We start from the raw sequence: 19,860 nt of genomic DNA on the forward strand, positions 1-19,860 counted from the left end.
GGGAAACACCACCCTACAAGATCAGCATGTGCTATCCAGTTCTTATGCTCCACCACATAAGATTCCAGGGCATTAGGATTTGAAGCTTCCTAGATTCTGTCATCCCGCCAAGCTTCTATCCAGCTACCTGTGTGGGCACCTACAGGAGCCTGACTCGTTTAGGATGGCGGGGCCCTGAGTCTGAGAGAGAGTACAGGCAAAGACTGGGGGCCCATCCCAGACCTCCTGAGCCCTGGGGAAGGTCGGCTCCTTAATTCTCTTCATTTCCCCATGACCTCAGCTTCCATTCTTCCTTTCCAGCAGATCCTTTCCATTTCAAAGAAATCACGGCTCTTAATAGTCCAATGAGGTCACTTCCTACACTTTGCTGGGTACAGCCGCATACCCTTCCACTTCTGCTCCACAGAGTCTAACCAAAGATAGAAACTTCACAGCTTCCTTCTCTCATTGTTTGGAAATCACCCTCAGGGTCTGGTGCCTACTCAGCACATTCAGGGTCTCCCTTCATCCTTCCTTGCTCACGACCCGGCCCACGCTCTCTGCTCCTATAAAAGGCAGGCAGAGTGGCCAGGGGAGCCAGAGAAGCAGAGAGGCTGAGACCAACCAGAAGCCAACAACTCTCAGGCTGAAGTTCTCATCCTCACCCTCCAGCATGAAGGTCTCCGCAGCCCTCCTGTGCCTGCTGCTCACAGTGGCCGCCTTCAGCACCCACGTGCTGGCTCAGCCAGGTAAGACCTCTCTCTTCCTGAGGCTTAAAATTTTAACTACCGCAGGTCCTAACAGCTCAGCATGAGTCATCCCATGCTTGCAGCGTAGCCTACATTATAAAGACGGAGAAAGTGGAGTCAACAGGGGAAATAAGAAGAGCCATCATGTCACAGCTAGTCAGAGGCAGAACCACAACTAGATGTCCAGGCCGCTGAGGCCAGTCCCCATGACCTTTCCTGACACCAGCTCTGGAAAGAGACACTAGTGAGAGTAGTGGAAAGGAAGAAACTATTGCTTGAGGTTTCAAATTTTGGATTATGGTTCAGTGTAGCTTCCAGAACAGTGGCTGTGTAAGGTGGATAAGGACCCAGAGGCATCTCAGCAGGTGATGTGTGTTGGCTCTAAAGCCCATGGGGACAGATAGCTAGGAAGGAAGTCCTTAGAGCTTATTTTCCCAGCATCTGAAGTTTTGAGTTAGTGGACCCTCCCAATGACACTACAAGGATTAGTCTTGTTACACAAGCTCTCTTCTTACCCAGTCAACAGTGAGGTGCCCCACAGTTCAACAGAGAAAACTGACTCATGAGTAATAGTTTATCTGTGGGACCTGGGCTAAGGCACTGAACTTGGGAGGGGTGGGTCATAGGTAGAACTTGTATATTTACTTTGTCTTCTCCTACCTTCTCCTCCTTCCCTTGCCAATGCAAATTTACGATGCATCCTAACTTGTCTCATTCTTTGCAAAATGTTTTTCAGATGCAGTTTCCATCCCAGTCACCTGCTGCTTTGGTGTGGTCAAGAAAAAGGTCCCCATCCAGAGGCTGGAGAGCTACACAAGAATCACCAGCAGCCAGTGTCCCCAGGAAGCTGTGATGTGAGTGCGCCATGCCCCGGCACCGTCAGCCAAAAGTTCTGTCTGAGTTCTATAGGAGGGAAAGAGTCAGGATTCATGTCCAAATGAGTCAGATCAATATGCCATCTAATCCAAAAGGCCCTTTGCTCCAAGAGAAATTGAGCTGCAAGAAGGAATCCATACTCACTCCCTTCTAGAAGGCATCCCTTCTAGGAGCTTGGTCACATCCTCCAGTTTCCTTCACCCAGGAGCCTGGAGGCCTTCCCCTGGGATGGCAAGAGCAGAGCTTCCTTTTGAGGCCTCTTCCTCCCATCCTTCCCTTCCTTCTGTCCCAATCCAGGCCCCTCACCCGGGGAGCAAGGGCTGATCACGTTTAGCGGCCAATGGGCCATATCGCGGGGCAAAATCCTCAAGGTGCTCCATCTAACTGTGCCTTCTCTCCCCCACAGCTTCAAGACCAAAGTGGACAAGGAGATCTGTGCTGACCCCAAGCAGAAGTGGGTCCAGGATACCATGAAGCGCCTGGACCAAAGATCCCAAACCCCGAAGCCTTGAACCTTCACACCTGGCCTGAGAGACAGTCAGAGCCTGAGGAAAATCTTATTTATTTTCCCCCAGCCTTCCTTAGACACAGAGTCATATTATTTTATTATTTAAAAAGAGACACTTTGGTTAATAATTTAAAGCATAATATTTCTTAAATAATATTTATATTTAAGTTATTGATGTTTTGACTTTGTCTGCCACGAATCCTCGCAAACGCACAATGCAAAATTTGGAGACGTGCCTTCTTTTCTGAGAGCTCAGTGCAGCTCATGGCAAGATGGCGTCGTTCTCCTTCCTGCCTCCCTGTAGCGTTGTGAGGTCCTCCCACGGATCATCGGAGCAAAACACTTGCACATTCTTAGGAAATCGGTGCTCCTGAAGTCAAATGCGTGCTATGGAGTGGTGTTGTTGAAATTAATGTTATTAGATGACTATGGAATTTTCAAAGAAAAAATATATATAATTTTAAACTATTTGGTCTCATTTTTCATGGGGTAACATTTAGCTGGGAGGGAGAAAATGGTAGCAGTGGGTGCAATTTGGGGTATGGGGCATCCTCAAAGAAGTCTTTTGGACTCAACTGAGGATCAGGGAGAATCTGGAAGGACCAGACCAGGCTGTTGCAACCCTTTGGCTCCAGTCTCCATCATTACCTGCCCTGTTAGATAAGGTCTTGATTCCTATTTTTTTAGTCACCACACCTATCTTTGCCTAGTCTCTCTTGCAACAGTCTTCAAACTTTTCTCCATAATCTGAGGTTTTTCTCCATCTAATTAATTCTCAGACCCAGAGTAATATCCCAGGAGTGAAACCAAATCTAAAAGGAAAGTAGATGTCTATAACCTAGAGGTCCACTTACAGCTTTTCAATGAAGACAAGGCTTCAGCAGGCTGGTCTTGGGGGATGAGATGCGATGGGAAATGGAAAGGGTTCTTCAGAGCTGGTAAGGAAGGAGAGGAGGGGAGTGAGCCAGAGGAAGGAAGCCCATCCAGCTGGGCTCTGGAAAAACAGAGGAGTTTGAAGTTTCAGAACAAAAGGCTGGAGCCAGATTGTAGGGGCTCTTGAATTTCAGATTGAGAAGTCAGCAGGTAACAGGGATGCACTATAAGTTTTAAAATAGGAAGAAGGAAACCACACTCGGAGGCATGCATCAGGAAGAATAACCCGGTATCTGAGTACAGGCTGGCGTGTGGGCGGGAGGGCCCGAGAGCGGGGAAGATGCAGCAGACAGCAGTAGACAGCAGTAGGGGTGAAGTCAGGAAGAACGACAGACAGAGTGTTAAATGTTGTAGAAGGAGGAGGATAATTGACCCAGGACATAGCTCTTTCTCTTAGAATCTCACAAAGCAACTATTTAGAGGGCTGGCGCTCTTGAGACCCAGAATGAATTCATCTCCATCATCATACCCCCGACCTCATCCCAAGCACTTGCAAGCACCCGTTTGAAAGCGTGAGGCATCCTTTTCTTAATAGTCTCTTAAGGTCAAGATTCCCTTGGACTTGGTGAGCATGGCTGGCTCCTTTTTCAGACAGGAAGCCCACCATACTGAGCACAAAGACCAGACCCTCACTAAGCCAAAGAAGATCACTGTCCTGCGGACCCAGCTCAGCAGGGCGTCTTGTTGGCAATCGTGGGGAGAGATGCCACAATTCCAGCACACTTGGAAACGTGGCAAGGTAGGACACTTGGCTTCTGATCCCAGAACTGACCCCAACTTTCTATGTCCCTTAGGGCAAGTCAATTTCTCTCACTGGCATTAAGATGCCCCGCACAAAAGTGGAGGTAGTACTGTGTCACAGACAAGAAACGGGGGGGTCTGGCAGACGACCTCACAAGCTCCCTCCAGCTCTAGGGGCCATGTCTCTTAGAAACTTGGCCATGTCTGTCAGCTAGGGTAGGATGGAGAAGCAAAGCGCCTGGGATAAAAATTGTCAAGCCAGCCAGGAGCCCAGCCTATGGTGAGTACCTGTAAGCCAGTCCAAGGCAGCACACCCAAACCCTGGGAGCAGCAGGACAGCTAAGTGTCGGCTGGTAGGAGGAGCACCTCCGAGCCACAGAAGACCCCATCCAATTCTCACCTTCTCTTCCGCAGCCTCAAGGCCAAGTTGGCTATGGAGATCTGAGTCCAGGGTTCCACGAAGTGCCTGGACCACAAATCCCAAATTCCAAAGGGTTGAAGGCTCACCCCAAACTAACCAGGCCACAGCACAAGGCACAATCTATTTGTTTTCCATGAGTGTCACCCAGCTGAACTCTGGGGTTATGTCGTCATATTTCAAATCACGATGAACTTTGTTCAAGACATTAAACAAATGTCTTAAGTATATATCATCTTATTTAAGTTATTGATATTATATGCTCACTGACTTGGAAAAGGTTAATAACAGCGAGTGTTGGTGGGACTGTAGCGCACTGAAGCTCTGATACATTGCTGCTGGGAAGTTTGGAACCTGCTGTTTGGCAGTTCCTAATGAAAGTAAATATATGCTATTCTATGACTCAAAAATTCCACTTCTAAGTAAATATCTAAGACAAATGAGTCTATGTGAACACAGAAAGGTTTGAACAGGAATTCGTAGCAACTCTATTCCTAATAGCCCCAAACTGGAAGCAACCCCAATGTCTAACAACGGAAGAATGGAGAAACACACTGTGGTATATTTATATGATGAAATATTATTTAGCAATAAAAAAGACGAACTACTGATTTGCTTTTTAAAAAAGCATTCCATTAAGTACAAGACTTCAGACGCAAAAGAATGCATACCACATGATTCCATTTATATGAATTTCAACAATAGGCCGTCAGTGGTGACAGAATTCAAAATAGTGGTGATGTCTAGGAGACGGAATGCTGACTGGGAAAGACAGAAAAGAACTTTTGGGGATGATGAAAACGTTGGTCTTGATGTAAGTGGTGGTTCCATGTTGTGTACATAGATGAAAAAGTAATCAAGTAATACTGGTAGGGTTTGTGAATTTTATTTATGTATAATATGTAAAGACGTTAAAATAAATTTGAAAATATGTTTGAATAGCCTGAAACTGTTTATACTATTGATCCAGCAACCCAGCTTCCATGTCTATGACGTAAAAGTGATGCTGATAAAGATTTACTATATGCTTCGCAGCAGTACTTAGAGTAGCAGTAAACTAGACAAAAATGCCCAAAACAGAGTATGGTCTAGATAAATGATGGCATATAACAGATAACTATCCAGCCATTAAGAAATTAAGGTATTGAAGGCCACACAATGACTTTTGACAAGGTTTTTGGTGTAACATGAGCTAACAAATCTGAGACTAACCTATACATAGTAAGATTCCTAAAATTTTCACATGGAAAGAAAACAAGGAACAAAAAACTTTTTCCTGTGATTGTGTCTTAAAGCTGAGTGTGCAAGTGCTTTATCATATTTTTATGCTTTTTAAGAAATATTTTCCAAGTAATCCAAGTCAGCAGATATTTTTAAAAATATTTCCACAAAATTGCTACCTCATCAGAAAAACTTTCGCTTCTTGGCTCACAGCGCCAGCATGTGACGAATCCAAGGTTTTTCCTGCCTGCATTTTCTTTTTAGTGGTGGGAAGGGGCAGCCTCAGGCATTCATCCTGGGAGTTTCCCACAACAAAAGGATGGCAGAAACTAGAAACTGTAAGCACCTGAATCGGGAACAGAACATCTGGTAAGATGCCAACACTCCACTGGGTAGGGGGACTGCACACCCCAGCTTGCCCGGTTCAACCCTCATAGACGCCTGTCTGGTTTGGAAGATAGATTCTATGATAATCTTCCACAGAGGAGCCCCCTTGTGGCCTCTTAGGCTCCTGGGATCATGGGTAAGTATTCATGTTTGGCTGTATGCTGGTCCAGAGAATGCCAAGAAAGATGACTCCATGTGCTGGACCAGAAGTAGTAGGGCTTGCTCTGGAAGGTCATCAACCGTCCCTTTCGGAGCGTGTTTTGGTCCCCTATGAAATCTGTGTGGGCTGGGACGCCCTCGTGGATGAAACACAATTTAAGCCAGGCCTCAAATGATTCTTGTTTGGGCCAGAAGAAAAGAAGGATGTTGCAGGTGGAGGAGATGGATGATGAGATGGTGATGAGACGGTGGATGAGATATTATAAGCACATGCAGAGATAGCAGAGAAGGTGGTGTGAAGGAAGAAGGCAATGGCCTGGCAACGTTGACGTGGCTGGTGGATGGACGGCTTTCCTCCGGCATGGTAATGGCAGTGTTCTCCATAAAGGGCTTGCCTTTCTCTGGAGAGACCCAGGCTTAGGGGCAGAGAAGGCTGTTTGGTGCTGGCTCACTCCCCTTTTTATCAGGCTCTCTAGCAGTCAGACATCTGTTCTGTAAACTGGAAAGGCTGCACCGTCTCAACATTCCTTAGAGCCTTGAAGAGTGAAATGAGAATGGGCAGGGAGAAATATAAACAGACGGTGCCCCAGCTCTGCTTTCCTGAGCAGCTGTAGCTCTAATATGATGTGTGTCCGGGCTCCCCCATAAGTTATTCCTTGAGAGGAGACTTCAGCAGGTAAACACACCTCTGAAAACCACCACATGGCATAGTGAAGCCAGCCCTACTACGTTAGGATCTTCGTTGGTCGGGCGCTAAGACTGTCCAGGGCTGTGGGACGCACATTGCAGGACACTTGCATGCAAAGACTCTACAGCAAGGCTCTACAGCAAAATCGCGATTCTAAAATCACAGGATTCTATAGTTCTAGAGACTTCTATGCGTAAAGATCATTGAGCTGGAAAAGAGCTAACTGACCTTTCTGCTCTGGAGATAACTGAGCAACTGGTATAGGGCCTCCTTAAATTCCCACTCCGATCGGTAGGCGGGGGGGATTTTCAGTTCTCCAGAGAATGCCAACCATTTAGAGCCATCATCAAATCATCCCAGAGGGTGTCAGCATTTCTTTCCCCCGTGCAGAGAGACCCCGGAATAGGGCAGCAGGCTCCCCAGGGGAAGGCTTGGGGAAGATTTATATTACAGACCCATGGGTTTCCAAGTTTAGCCAAGGGCATTTTTATACCAAAAAATTACTCACTGTTTATCTGAAATTCAAATTTAACTAAATGTCCTGTATTTCATCTGGCAACCAGGCATTACAGGGCTCTTCCTGAAAGAGACCCGGCCCCTCCACCCATAAGGGGCTCAAAGTCTATGAACTGGGTTAACTCTGATGACCAGGTAAGAGGCCATGAATCTCTTCTACAAAGGCTTGTATTAGATTTCTTCCCATGAAACCTAGAATTTGCTGCGTAAAGCCCAACAGTGCCTTAGTAAGCATCTCATCTATTTCATGTCACGGGGTCCCATAGATCCTGTAGCGTTCGTCAAAACACTCTGATTACCACTCCAGGCCTGGGGCTTGTTGGGGTGATTGTGCCCACCTTGTCTCTGCTGCTTCATAAGCACCACTGTCAGGCCTTTGCCACCCCTGGATCCCATTCCTCCTACTGAGATCCAAATCCAGCTTCATTACAGCCATGGTTCTCCCACCATGGTCCCCAGACCAGCAGCATCAGCCGCATCTGGGGCTTATTAGAAATGGAAAGTGTTAGCACTATGCTGAGCACCTTCCATGCATAACTCACAAGATTCTCGTAACATCACAGTGAGGTAATAATTAGAAATCAGTTCCTCTTAGAGGCTAAGAGAGGTAAGCAATTTGCTCCAAACCACACAACCAGTAAATGGCGGATACAGGACTTGACCCCATGTCTGGCTGATTCCAGACCTCAGGCTTCTAAACCTACTCTTCTATAAGATGATAGGTCCTGGAGCAGAGGGAAGGACAGACAGACTCCTTACAGATGGCAGGGTTTGAATGTCCCCTTGTCCACACGATTTGGAGAAAAGTTTGAGGGGCATGTATGGAAACCGATTCTAAGAGGAGAATAACACAAGATTCAATCAGTCAACTCATTGGCACGGGAATGGCCATTGGCATGGGAATGGCCCAGAATTCAGGACTTAATGTGTTAGCACAATGGGAGTGAGGTTAATATTTAGCTAGGTTGGCTAATTGGAGTCTAGACTTAAAAAGTAGCCTGCGGTCAGTGAAGTTGAAGTGCTGGAACTTCCCTGGAATGTTAAGACAGAGTCCAAAGGTTCAGAGGTGTGGATATGTTGAAGTGGATCCATTGAAGTGGATCCGTTATGTGTAAGCTGCTCAGCCGTCTCCTAGGTGCCCTCCCTGGGAAGGCCGGGACACGTCTCCTTTATCGAGGCATCAAGAGATGCTTTGACGAGGTCGTGAGAGGAGGGCAGCATCCTGAAGGGCTCTCTGCGGGCTATTCACTCCAGATGAGAGCTGGCCGTGGGTAGGCTGTAATTCCACGGTTCTCAGACTTTAGTGCACGTCAGAATCGCCTAGAGGGCTTGGTAAAACACAGCCTGCCATACTACTGGTGATCGTTTAAGTAATCATGCTGCCAACAGACGCCATCACTGTGCTCCTAAAATATATCAGCAACCTAGTTCCAAAATCCCATTTGGAAGGTCTATTTCTGGTACCCAAACCTATGCCAGTCAGGGTCCCAGAAAGAAACAGAGGACACAAATTTGAATGACCTGAGGAGAGTTTAATAAAGATCTTTACTAAGATCTTTACTATCTTTACTAAGATGTGGGCTGGGTGTGGAGAAACCACAGGGCTGCTTCAGTATTCGGAGGCTAATCACAATGTGGTGACCACCCCTAGACCCGAAGGGAAAAGGACACACCATGGGTCCGCAAACCTGGATGGAGAGAGTCATGGAGAGAAGTGAAGCCATTGGTTGAGGGCTACATCGAGACTGAGACACAGGGGAGACAACAGAGGGGGCCAGCACTTCACTGGAGCTCTCCTCCCTCCCTCCAGCTCGCTGTGGGGCTCCCCTGTGTCCGACCCCAGCCCGAAGCCAGAAGATCTGCGGTCCCATTGATGCGAGCCTCATAGCTGAGCTTCCCGGGCCAGAGAAGAGGACGGAAAGGAACAGAATGTGTGTCTGGAGAGGCAAGGTTGCGATCTTCTTTTCTCACATGTTCTTGACAACTTTTTTTGTATGAAAGTCCTAAGGTTCATGAAGTGAGTTGATCAGTGTGCACACTCTTGATATTCTCTGAAAGAGATTGTGTAAGACTGGAGTTACATTTCTTGGAATGGTTGGAGGAACTAGCTACTGAAGCCTTCAGGGCCCAGAGGATGATTTGTGGCAAGATTTTCAATTACTAATTCCATTCTTTAAATAGTTTTAGAATTACTTTTTTTTTTTCATTTTTTCTTGCAATCTGGTAAGTTATGTTCTTTAGAAAGTCAACCGTTTCATCTAAATCAAATTTGTTAGCATGTGGTTCTTATTTTCTTCAGCATCCGCAGGCTTGGTGGTGACGTCCGCTTCTTCTATTCCTGCTGTTGACTATTCGTGCCCTTCGTCCTGGGCAGTCTTGGGACGGCTTTAGCTATGTGATAGGCTCGTCAAAGAACCAGCTTCGGGCTCCCTCAACCCTTTCCGGGATACATTCTTTTCTATTTCGCTAATCTTAGCTCTTTATTTCCTTTCTTTTGCTCTCCCTGGGCTTGTTTTGCTAGAGTGGAAACACTCACAAGAATGAAAAGTTGAGAGTATTCCAGGCAGGTGCAAAAAGTAAGTAAAGTCTGGGAGCCAGGAGGGAGCGTGGGGAACGGCAACATTCAGGCAAAGGGCCTTGCCAGGTTTTCCCTCAGAGTCCAAGCTGTCCCCTCCTTCCCCCCATGCCCCTGGTGGCACTTCCTAGCTCTAGCTCAGGCACACACCCCTTGCAGGAGGGAGCCAGGCACAGGAGCAAAGAGCCCACTGCTTTGCTCCACTCCTCAACCCTCTCCCATCGACAGCTCTGGAAACCCAAAGGTCCTTCCTGAAAACAAGGGACCTGGACCAATCAGTGGTTTTCAAACCATATCCCTCTGAGCCTGAGCGGCCGAAAGGGGCACCAATATGTGATGTGAGGGGCTCCTGTCACCAGCACCTGGCTTTGGTTTGCTTCACGTATGGGACTTCCACATGAAACTTGGCTGAGAAAAAGACTTCTGCACCTAAATGAAAGTCTGAAACTGCCTTGGTGATTATATGTAAATAGTCTAGCTTTATCTTCCTGGGTCATCGCTCACTTCCCATGAGACTTTAAGTTATTGTCATTAATCTCTTGGTCCCTCAGTGTCTTCTGTAAATGGGCATGACGGTAACGGTATGTCCCTCATCAGGACTGAATGCCTAAGAGGTTTTTTTTCACTGCCTCCTTTTCATCTTGGAGAAAGCCAGGCCATGGAACACTTCCTGTGATGAGTGCCAGCACATCTGTGCTCTCTTGGCACGGCCTGGGCTGCTGGACGGAAACAGTGCCACCGGGTGCAGCCTACAGCTTCCGTCTTACATTTCTTGGAAAGCGCTTTGGCAGCCCAGCCTCCAGCTCAGCAGATTCGGGACCCCCCTTCATCCTAACTTGACCATGACCCTTCCCAGGCAAAGATCCCTCTGGGAGCCCCCACCCTCCCTGCTTCCTATAAAAGGCAGGCAGAGCTGCAGAGCTGCAGAGAAGCTGAGACCAGCCCAGAAACCAACAACTCTCAGGCCGAAGCTCCCGTCCTCGCCCTCCAGCATGAAGGTCTCCGCAGCCCTCCTGTGCCTGCTGCTCACCGCGGCCGCCTTCAGCCCCCAGGGGCTGGCTCAGCCAGGCAAGTTCCATCTCTCTCCCGCCCTCCTTCTCTTTCTCTCCCTCTGTTTCTCTCTCCTTCCAGGAAGCTCTGAGCCGAAGTGTCTCACTTCCTAGCCTATCCTAGCAGCAAGGCTCCTCAGAGCTTCACTTTAACATGTAATTTCAAAGACAGAAAGCAGAAGCCTAGGCTGGAACAGGAGGAGGCCTCCCCTCCCCCACCTCCAGGCCATGGCAGAGCCTGAATAAAACCTCAGCTGTCCACTCCAAAACTGAGGCCTTTTGGACCCTGGCTGATCTTCCCAATCTCTGCAGATGGTGGGTCATATCCAGGACCTGTCACATTGGCCTCCCCCGGTCAGCAATGACTCATCCCCACCGTGCAGCAGAGAGAACCGTCTTCGAAATCTTGAACCACATGTTCCAGGTCCCACTCCATCTCTGGGCCTAGTGCCAGAGCACTGGACCTGGAGCGGATAAGATCACGTCTACCTCTTTGCTTCTCTTCCCCTACAGACGCGTCCCGCTGCGTTCAAGCTGAGAAAAACCTAGCCCCTCCTGAAAGGCTTTCTCTTTTTGACTTTCTATCTAGATGCCCTCAGTGCCCTGTCGGCTTGCTGCTTCAAGTTTAACAGTAAGAAGATGCCCTTGCAGAGGCTGAGGAGCTATCGAATCACCGGCAGCCAGTGCCCCCAGGAAGCCGTCATGTGGGTAGAAACACCCTCACCTCACCCCCCACCTCACCTCACCCCACTCCACTCTCCGCCTCCACCAGGTCCAAAGCTCTCCCCAGAAGACAGACATCAGACTAACTTGGGATCATATACTCAGGAGATAAGATCTAACCAGACTATGCAATTCAAATCCTCCCATCGTTACATTGATGTAACGATGTAACATCCCAAGAAAGCCAGCAACAGCCCACTCCCCGCTCCCTGAATGGGCGCCGGCTGGCACCCTTGCGGTTGCTCTGCCGGATGCCAGGCCAACGTCTCCTGGGGAGACAAGAACAGTGACTACCACCAGAGGCCTCTTCTTTCCACACCCCTCCCTCCTCCAGTCCCAGGGCGGCTGCCTCACCTGTGGCAGGTGGGCCAAGCAGGTTTTAGAGTCCAATGAGTTATCCCTTGGATAAAACCCTCAAGTGTTTCATCTAACTGTGCCAACGCTCCTTCATCCACAGCTTCAGAACCAAACTGGCCAAGGACGTCTGTGCCGACCCCAAGGAGAAGTGGGTCCAGAATTACATGAAATACCTGGCTCAAAAATCTCCCACCCGGAAGACTTGACCTCCCCCAGCCACACCAAGACCAAGCCAGATGATGAGAAATGACTATTTATTCTCCTCCAGCCTTCCCATCCACACGCTGGACTAATTTGACTGTAATTTTCAGATAGGATGCGTTCCGTTTTGTGATACAAAATGTTCTACGTCTTGAGTAATATTTAATATTATTTGAATTGTTGCTGGTTTGGGGATTATTTTGAAGCTTGGTGATCTTTTTGGTCAAGCAAAGCCTTGAGCCTGTTGGATCTTTCTCACGTAAGCTGCGGGCAGGGGGTCTCCCTCCGGCCTAACTCCTTGAGGGTTGTGTCTGCGAGAATCACGGAGACGAAGGGCGGCTACCATGCAGGGAGGCGAGGACCTGGGAGTGCGAGATATTGCTAAACATGTTACAATGGAAAGATGAATGCAACTGTGGGACTGCTGACTTTCTGCGGAAAATAGATTTTGTTTAAAATCTCTAACTGTGGTGTTTTCTTTGGGGGTAACTTTTAACCAGGAGGGGGTCTCTAAGGTGCAGGTGGATGGCAGAGGCACTAGAGGAATGTGGATGTTACGGAGGCCCTGGCTGCGGCTAGCCTGGGCTCATCTGATGACAGGGAGGGCCTGCTCATCCTCCTAGAATATTCTAGAACAATGGCTCCAGTCCCAAGCATCAGCTTCTAACAGATCTCCTTGCCCCTGTGCCTCTCCACTCTGAGCAGCCCTCCACCTTGGAGTAATACAGACATTAACTGCACCTGAAGCCCAGGGGAAAACCAGATGACCCAGTCCTCGTTAGCACTGGACTTGACAGAGAAGATGGGACTTGGCAGACCTTGGAGGATGGTGTAGCATGGTCGCAGCAAGATTCTTCTAGAGAAGATACAGAACGGAAAAGGGGAGAAAGGGAGTGGGGAGGGTATGTCCTCCTATGGTGAGAGTCTGGGTCCCAGAATGGAAAAGGTAGAGATGTCTAGAAAGGAAGGTTGAAGTGTGGTCCTAGAGGAATTGGGATATCGAGGTGGGGAGTTTGGAGCGAGCTCTGAAGGCGGGAGCGGGGTACCGAAGGCTTTGGAGCCCCTGGGAGGGCAGGAGATGCCGGGAAGAGCAGCCTGTGGCCGTGGGCAGGACAGAGTTGACAAGGGAGAACTGAGGGCCGCCTACGGCCGTGGTGCAAGCAAGAGGGAAGGGACGAGCAGGGTGGTGCTGGGGGTGGAAGGAGGATCCAATTTAAGAAGAACAGGACAGATTGTGACACGTCGAAGGCTGGGGAAAGATGCAGGTCTTGAGACAGAGCATATGAGACCTTCTCCTAAAGCCACCAAGCTGGCCTTTAAAGGGGTGCCGATGCCGAGACCCAGAAGTCACTGCCCTCCCTTGCTATTCTCCCAAGAATCACACATTACACAAACTGGAGCTTGTGATGGCCCCTTTTAAAGGGACAGGGCTTCTTCTTTCTCTGTGTCCACCCAGGGTTCCCCTGCCCTTCTGGAGACTGCCTCCCTCCTGTGGACGAGCTGTGTTGGCATCTCCATCAGACTGCATCCACCCATGCCTGCACACTCCCCAGGACCCTCCCCGAGAAGAATGCCCTGCTACCCCACGCTGCAGGGTCTGTCTGGTGGAGAGAGGGTGCCTGTGCCATGCTGTGCCGGGCAGTCACTTGGCAACCCGTTCCAGCCCCAGAGGCAGAGCTCTGGGCTCTCACACCAGACCTGACCCTGACTTGCTCTGTATCCTCAGGCCTGTCCGTGGCCCTCCCCAGCCCTCAGTTACCTGCTCTATAAAATGAGGCTAGCATTGTGTGACAGGCAGTTGACCTCACAAGATCCCCTCCAGCTAGGGCAGCTGTGACTCTTGGATAACGTCAGCCCCTGAACCCTCTGGGCTGGGCAGGGAGGGAGAACATCCTGCACCCAAATGTGGACCCATCCCTGGGTCCCAGCCTTGTCCCACTGCCGAAACCGGAAGCAGAGCATTTATACCACAACCCCAAGTCAACGCTGACCCCCAGGACAAAGACAAAGCAGAGAGGCATGAGTCATTTATTGGCTCCTATTGACAAGCAGTCAGCTCCCCAGCACCAGATCCAACGGGTCTTCTCCTCTCCCCCACCTTTCAACCCCCTGGCTCCAGCCCCCAGCCCCTCAATCTAATCAAATTTGTGCCCTGCAATCCCTGTGGGGTCCAAGAGGCACCGAGGGGCAGGAGTTGAAGATTCTAGAATTTAAATATGTAAAGTGCAACAACATAGCTTATCAGGACCCAGCAGACTCTCCATGACCCGACAAAGGTGGGGCAGAGGGACCCGTGTAGGGCTGGGGATGGGAGGACGGGGGAAGCCACGTGGTCTCTGAGTCCAGGATGGAAAGGAGGCCGCTCATACTTCCTATAGCAGGCAGGTTTTCATGCTTTTTAAATACTCCTGAACCCATCGGTCTGTCTTCAAGGCACAGCTCTGTCTGCCTCCCCTCAGCTGGAGTCTGTGGGCAGAGAACAAAAGAGGGGGTGAGTCACCCAGGCCATCCCCTGGGCACCACACACAAGTCCCCTCTCCCCCTCCTTGCTGCTGGGTGCCCCCGAGTCGCTCTGAGTCTGTATACAAAGTCCTTGCAGAAGACCTGTAGCTTGCACGCCAGGAGGAAGACCCAAGCTTCAGGGGGAGCCTATTAAATTGAGTTTCCTGGACCCATTTCCAGGAGATTCCCATTCGGTGTATCAAGCAGGGCTGGGGGCTGAAGACTTTGTGAGGATTAGCCAGCATGGAAAATGCCCCTCCTAGAAGATCTCCGAGGGCCCCCCTGCTCCCTCTTTTCATGTGCCTATGTCCATCTGGGACCCTCAGTCATTGCTCTGGACTTACTGTGTGTGTGTGTTTCTTTTCTGATCCGCCCGCCTCCTAAACTTAGCTATTGTCCAAACTATAGACCAATTCTGCCTTTTACTATCTGAGTGAACTTGGGGACATCTCTCTACCTCCCGGAACCCCAGTTTTCATCACAATGTAAACATGTGCCCCAAGAGTGTTAGCCGAGGTAATATACATGAAAGTGACTTATAGACACCGAGTGGCAAGCGTAGCTACCTCAGCCAAGCCTCATGATGACCCTGTGACACAGCTGTCATATTTACTCCACTTCCCAGACAAGGAGTGCAAAGGAGAATCCAGATCATGAAGTGCAGAACAGTTACCTGCCCAAGGTCGCCAAGACTATAGGTTGGCAAATCCAGAGGCAGGAACTGATTACGGCCCCCTCCCTCTTTCCACTTTGCAGTAACACCTGGAGCTTTTTTTTTTTTTTTGAGGAAGATTAGCCCTGAGCTAACTACTGCCAGTCCTCCTCTCTTTGCTGAGGAAGCCTGGCCCTGAGCTAACATCATGCTCATCTTCCTCTACTTTCTATGTGGGACGCCTCCCACAGCATGGCTTTTGCCAAGCGGTACCATGTCCACACCCGGGATCCGAACAGACGAACCCTGGGCTGCCAAGAAGCTGAACGTGCAAACTTAACCGCTGCGCTACCGGGCTGGCCCCTGCCTGGAGCTTTTAAGTAATTCCTGCCTCTGAATATAAAATATTAAGATATAGTACTTGGCACCTTGGAGCTCAAGAAACTCAAGCTACTGCAGGAGCACAGGTGCAGCTGTCTGGGCGCCTGCTAGAAGGTGCGGAGCTCCCCCTAGCGCCCACGCTCGGCTCTGCACAAGGGTTTTGGCGGCCTCGCTGTCCGCGTTTAGAAACCTTCATCTGGTGGAACATCGCCATCTACTGTTCTAATTCCAGCTGGGCCGCTCTCCGTTCTCGGGAGGGAGCCAGATCTAAGAGGGGACAAGGGACAAGCACTTACATGAGACGATCACCGTAGGGGCAGGTGGAGCTGGTGTTTCTGTAACACCGTATTTTCTCCTGGGAAATCTTTTTCTTCATAAATGTAAAGCAGCAATTGGAGGACGACACGTGCACTAGAAGAGAAGCGCAAAAATAGTTTGCATCCGTTTCTCAACCTGAACTTTCTTGTTCTCATCCAGGATGATTTAAAAAAAAAAAGAAAAAAAAGCACCCTCCAGGACAGACCCAGCCTTTGGGACCACATCCATAGGGCCCTGGTGCAGCTGTGTCTTATTGGCCGCCCAGCTTTGTATTTAGGCAAAGATTCAGGACACTGGAGTTCAGATCCCAGCTCCCCACAAACCAGCTGTGTGACCTTGATCAGGGTGAGCCCTCCCCTGGGCCCCAGACTTCCTATCTGTAAAATGAGACTTTTTAGACAGCCCGGGGTCCTGACTTCAGACACTACCCATTGCCTGTCACACTGTGGAGGCAAAACCAAGTCCCTCCTGAGGACCCCGGGGCTCCCACTTAGTCTAAATAACCTCCCCGCTCCCCTCCAGCAGTCCCCAGAGTCTGGATGAGCCAGGGCCTCCTTGTGTTGAAGCTAGTGGCTCAGCTGTCTGTTCGCCAAGGACTCATGATTCTCCTACTGGTCCCTGGCCCCCACCATCCAAACCCTCCAGTCCTCTTCAGGAAGAATCCTTCCTGGAAGAGGGGAGATGGAGGCAGGGAGTTCCGGGTAAGCCCTGCCCCCACCCCAGAGCACCTGCCTCCTTGCTGCCCTCCCCCAAGGGAAGAGAAGTGACTCCAGCCACACTCACTGCTTTTGCTGTCCGCATCCTGCAGCCACACCCCAGCCAGCAGCAGGCACACCAGGGCCACAGCGATGAACTTCATCTCGGGCAGTCTGGCTCGGGCCTTCCTGGAGTGGTCTCGATGTGTCTGGTGCAGCTAGGAGCTCTCCCCTGGCCCATCCTGCGGTGCCCAGAGCTTTTATGAGATGATCTAGGTGGGGTTTCCCAGGCCCTGGTGCAGAGGCGGGGAAGTCACAGGGAGAAAAGATGGTTACTCAGTGACCGCGTGGAAAACTCCTTTCCCCACCTCTCCCGGGGGGTGTGCGAGGTATGAGGAAACTTGCCCAAGTGCAGGAGCAGATAAGGATCTCGAGCAAATGAGTGGGAGCCGTCCGGACTGAGTGGGAAGTGGAGAAAGGTGAGTGAGAGGAAGTGGCCTGTTTGTGGCTTCTCTGACCCCACGTCTTTCCATCCAGGGATGGAGCTACTGTCCCCGGAACGTGGCGGAGCAGATGAGTCCTGGACTAGGACTGAGAGACACCTGTGCTTGAATCCCAGCTCTGCAAATGAGCAATTGCATCAACTTGCCCAAGTCACAGAAGATGGAAACAGTGTGTCCCATGTCAAATGATCTGCTCTGTCAAGCATGATCTGCTCTGTCAAGTGCCTGGCCCAAAAATTTGCCATTTCTATTTTTTCAATTGCTCCACACTTTTCAACAGCTTGCATTGTTCCAGGTCCTCAGTCAGCCCCAGAAAAGCCCAGTGAGATGCAGTGCCTGACCTTGAGGCACTGCCCTTCGACTCGCAGATAAATAAGTAAGAGCCACTCCATGAAGGACCACAGTAGACGCGCCATATGGAGGTCACAGAGGAGGGTGGGAGCTGCCCACAGGCGTCAGAGTGCCTCCCGGGGGAATGCTCTTCAAGCAGAGTCTCTCCAGAAGGGCTGAAGTGGAAAGGTGCACACCACAGAGGGAGGGGCTTGCATAAGGACAGCGAGGCAGGAAGGAGCACGTTCATTCAGAGTTGTCAGAGCGCACTGGGGTGTGGGGTGTAAGGAGAGCCACAGGAATGAGGAAATGGCTGGAAAGAGAGGTGATTGTACAGCTCCAGAGCGGCCAGGTCATGAAGACATTGTGTGCAGTGCTTGGAATAAGTAGCACGTAGTAGGTGCTCAAGGAAAAGGAGCGGGACCGAATCTGTGTATTAAAATGATGAGGCCGTGTGTCTTATATACCCATGGGGGTTGGCTAAGCTGGTCACCTTGGACCGTGCACGCTCTAGCTCAAAGCCCTGCATGGCCTCCCGTTGTCAATTGGATGACGTACAATCTGCTCGCCTGGACATTCACGGTTCCTCATGTTGTCTCTCCATGGATTCCTGCATGTTGGGATATTTGTAATTCCCTGAACATGCCTCATACTTTCCTAACTCCGGGATTTTGCTCCCACTGGGACCTCCATCTGCAGAGCCTTCCTCACTGTCTCCCTCTGTGAGCTTTCCACCCATTTCAAGTGGCGTCGTCTCTACAAAGACGCCTCGGCTATCCCCAGCAGGTAGACATTCAGCCCCCCTGTGCCTGGGTCTCCCACGTGACGGTCTTGTATCTCTCGGTTCAGTGTATTCTCCAGCCTCACGCCTGGGTGGGAGTCCTGGCACATCAGAGTTGAAAGGGTCCTGGAAGACCATTCACAGCAGTGGCTCTTAAAGTTTCCCAGGAGAGCTTTTGAAAAAATGCCTATGTCTTGGCCCATTTCAGAATCAGAATCAAAGCATACATGCTGATCTATGTTAGGGAGAAAAACTCCAGGTAACTCAGGCACCAGGAGACAAGAACTGCATATCTGGTAAATTCTTCTCATCTTACAGATGAGAAGAAAAGGGAGTCTCAGAAGAGGAGACCGCCTCGGCCAAGGTCACACTGAGATTCCCTGCAGAGAGGGGATGCTGGATGCTCCAGGCGTCTGGTCCTCTGACCTGCACGTGTGGCCGCCTCTGAGAACACACTTTCACCAAGGAGCTAGGACGCCAGCTAACGGCTGCTCGGCCCCATCCGTTCCCGTCTGTGCTGCCAGCTGCTTGCTGCCCCCCGAAAAGTACTTGAAGCACTTGAATCCACCAACTCACTGGTGTGGCTCTCCTATTCTCTCTGTCCTTGCAGATTCATACTTTTTTATTCCTTTATTGTTTTTAGTGGAGTCTCGGGAGAGAAAGGAGATAAAGCTGTGTGGTCCCTCAGCCAAATGTAACCGTGGGTCCTTTAGACTTGCTTGGGACACAGAGAGGGGCAATGCTGCCACCCAGGAAATTCCTTGCTCTTGCCCTCCTCCTGGGGAGGCTGCCCAGCCCCTCTGGCAGCTCATTTCCCCTCCTCCCCCTCACTGTGGCCACGGCCAGCCCAGGACAGGAAAAGAGGGAACAGCAAGACTTAGTCATGCCTTCTCCTTCCTGGCTCCCTCAGCACCTGGAGAACTGGCTGGAGGCTCCCACCACACAGAAACCTAGGGCTCCACCTGGGCATCTCCCTCACCCCCACCCAGCCTCCTCTTCTCTAGGCCCCGGCACCATGGTGAGGGCCAAGCAATATCTCAATAAAATATGTGGGCTTGAAGGAGACAGGTCAGAACAGCATAGGATGATGGACAAGAAATGCTCTCAGCATAAACGTTGAGCCAATTATTCGCGTGAACAACCATCTTCTTAGAAGTTTGAAAACCAGGAAGTACCGGTGGAAAGGTTTTCTTATCAGTCATCTCTTATGACATGGGTTCCAATTTACCCAGGATGGGTAGACAGCAGACAGAGCACAGCCCGTGTGGATTCATCTTAAGATCATCTCGCCCACGGGGGCTTATGGGGGTCTGGCCTGAGCGGGCTGGAGCCTGGCCTGGCCTGCTTGCTCTCCACTTACGTTTCAGCCTGATCCTTACAGACCAGGACACAGAAACCCTCGGGGGAGAAGTCGTTTGCCAGGCATTGCACAGCTGCAGAAATACTGGTCCAGCTTTGTCCACCTTTGGGGACGTCTGAGTTCCCTCACTTAGGGAGGAAGCATGTTATGGACTCAGAGATAACAGGTCAGAGCTCAGCCCCACCACCTTTTAGCTGTGTGACCTCAGGAAAGTAACTTAATGCTTCTGAGCCTTAGTTCCTTCATTGTAAAATCCAC

At 50.2% G+C, this 19,860-nt stretch overlaps 3 protein-coding genes across 3 annotated transcripts; 2 read left to right on the forward strand and 1 right to left on the reverse strand.

Annotated features, from left to right (window-relative positions):
* Positions 1-504: 504 nt before the first annotated feature.
* Positions 505-2,545, forward strand: LOC124247097 (C-C motif chemokine 8-like). The gene is made up of 3 exons (XM_046676106.1): positions 505-728; positions 1,465-1,582; positions 2,011-2,545. Exons 1-3 carry the CDS (start codon positions 653-655, stop codon positions 2,114-2,116), a joined length of 300 nt encoding a protein of 99 aa, XP_046532062.1. The 5' UTR covers positions 505-652; the 3' UTR covers positions 2,117-2,545.
* An 8,066-nt stretch (positions 2,546-10,611) lies between these two features.
* LOC124247096 (C-C motif chemokine 13-like) lies at positions 10,612-12,542 on the forward strand. The gene is made up of 3 exons (XM_046676105.1): positions 10,612-10,818; positions 11,389-11,503; positions 11,980-12,542. Exons 1-3 carry the CDS (start codon positions 10,743-10,745, stop codon positions 12,083-12,085), a joined length of 297 nt encoding a protein of 98 aa, XP_046532061.1. The 5' UTR covers positions 10,612-10,742; the 3' UTR covers positions 12,086-12,542.
* Positions 12,543-14,214: 1,672 nt separating this feature from the next.
* Positions 14,215-16,892, reverse strand: CCL1 (C-C motif chemokine ligand 1). The gene is made up of 3 exons (XM_046677813.1): positions 16,717-16,892; positions 15,912-16,026; positions 14,215-14,546 (listed from the first exon to the last, which is right to left on the reverse strand). Exons 1-3 carry the CDS (start codon positions 16,790-16,792, stop codon positions 14,453-14,455), a joined length of 285 nt encoding a protein of 94 aa, XP_046533769.1. The 5' UTR covers positions 16,793-16,892; the 3' UTR covers positions 14,215-14,452.
* Positions 16,893-19,860: the final 2,968 nt, after the last annotated feature.

Source organism: Equus quagga, chromosome 11 (assembly GCF_021613505.1).
Source record: "Equus quagga isolate Etosha38 chromosome 11, UCLA_HA_Equagga_1.0, whole genome shotgun sequence".
NCBI classification, from domain to species: Eukaryota; Metazoa; Chordata; class Mammalia; order Perissodactyla; family Equidae; genus Equus; species Equus quagga.

Excerpts from the sequence above, each read along its gene's own strand:
- LOC124247097 (XM_046676106.1), top strand. The coding sequence starts at position 653 with ATGAAGGTCTCCGCAGCCCTCCTGTGCCTGCTGCTCACAGTGGCCGCC. Across the intron at positions 729-1,464 it reads CCACGTGCTGGCTCAGCCAG|ATGCAGTTTCCATCCCAGTC; the intron begins GTAAGACCTCTC and ends AATGTTTTTCAG. Across the intron at positions 1,583-2,010 it reads TGTCCCCAGGAAGCTGTGAT|CTTCAAGACCAAAGTGGACA; the intron begins GTGAGTGCGCCA and ends TCTCCCCCACAG.
- LOC124247096 (XM_046676105.1), top strand. The coding sequence starts at position 10,743 with ATGAAGGTCTCCGCAGCCCTCCTGTGCCTGCTGCTCACCGCGGCCGCC. Across the intron at positions 10,819-11,388 it reads CCAGGGGCTGGCTCAGCCAG|ATGCCCTCAGTGCCCTGTCG; the intron begins GCAAGTTCCATC and ends CTTTCTATCTAG. Across the intron at positions 11,504-11,979 it reads TGCCCCCAGGAAGCCGTCAT|CTTCAGAACCAAACTGGCCA; the intron begins GTGGGTAGAAAC and ends CTTCATCCACAG.
- CCL1 (XM_046677813.1), bottom strand. The coding sequence starts at position 16,792 with ATGAAGTTCATCGCTGTGGCCCTGGTGTGCCTGCTGCTGGCTGGGGTG. Across the intron at positions 16,027-16,716 it reads GGATGCGGACAGCAAAAGCA|TGCACGTGTCGTCCTCCAAT; the intron begins GTGAGTGTGGCT and ends CTTCTCTTCTAG. Across the intron at positions 14,547-15,911 it reads CCCTACGGTGATCGTCTCAT|ACTCCAGCTGAGGGGAGGCA; the intron begins GTAAGTGCTTGT and ends CTCTGCCCACAG.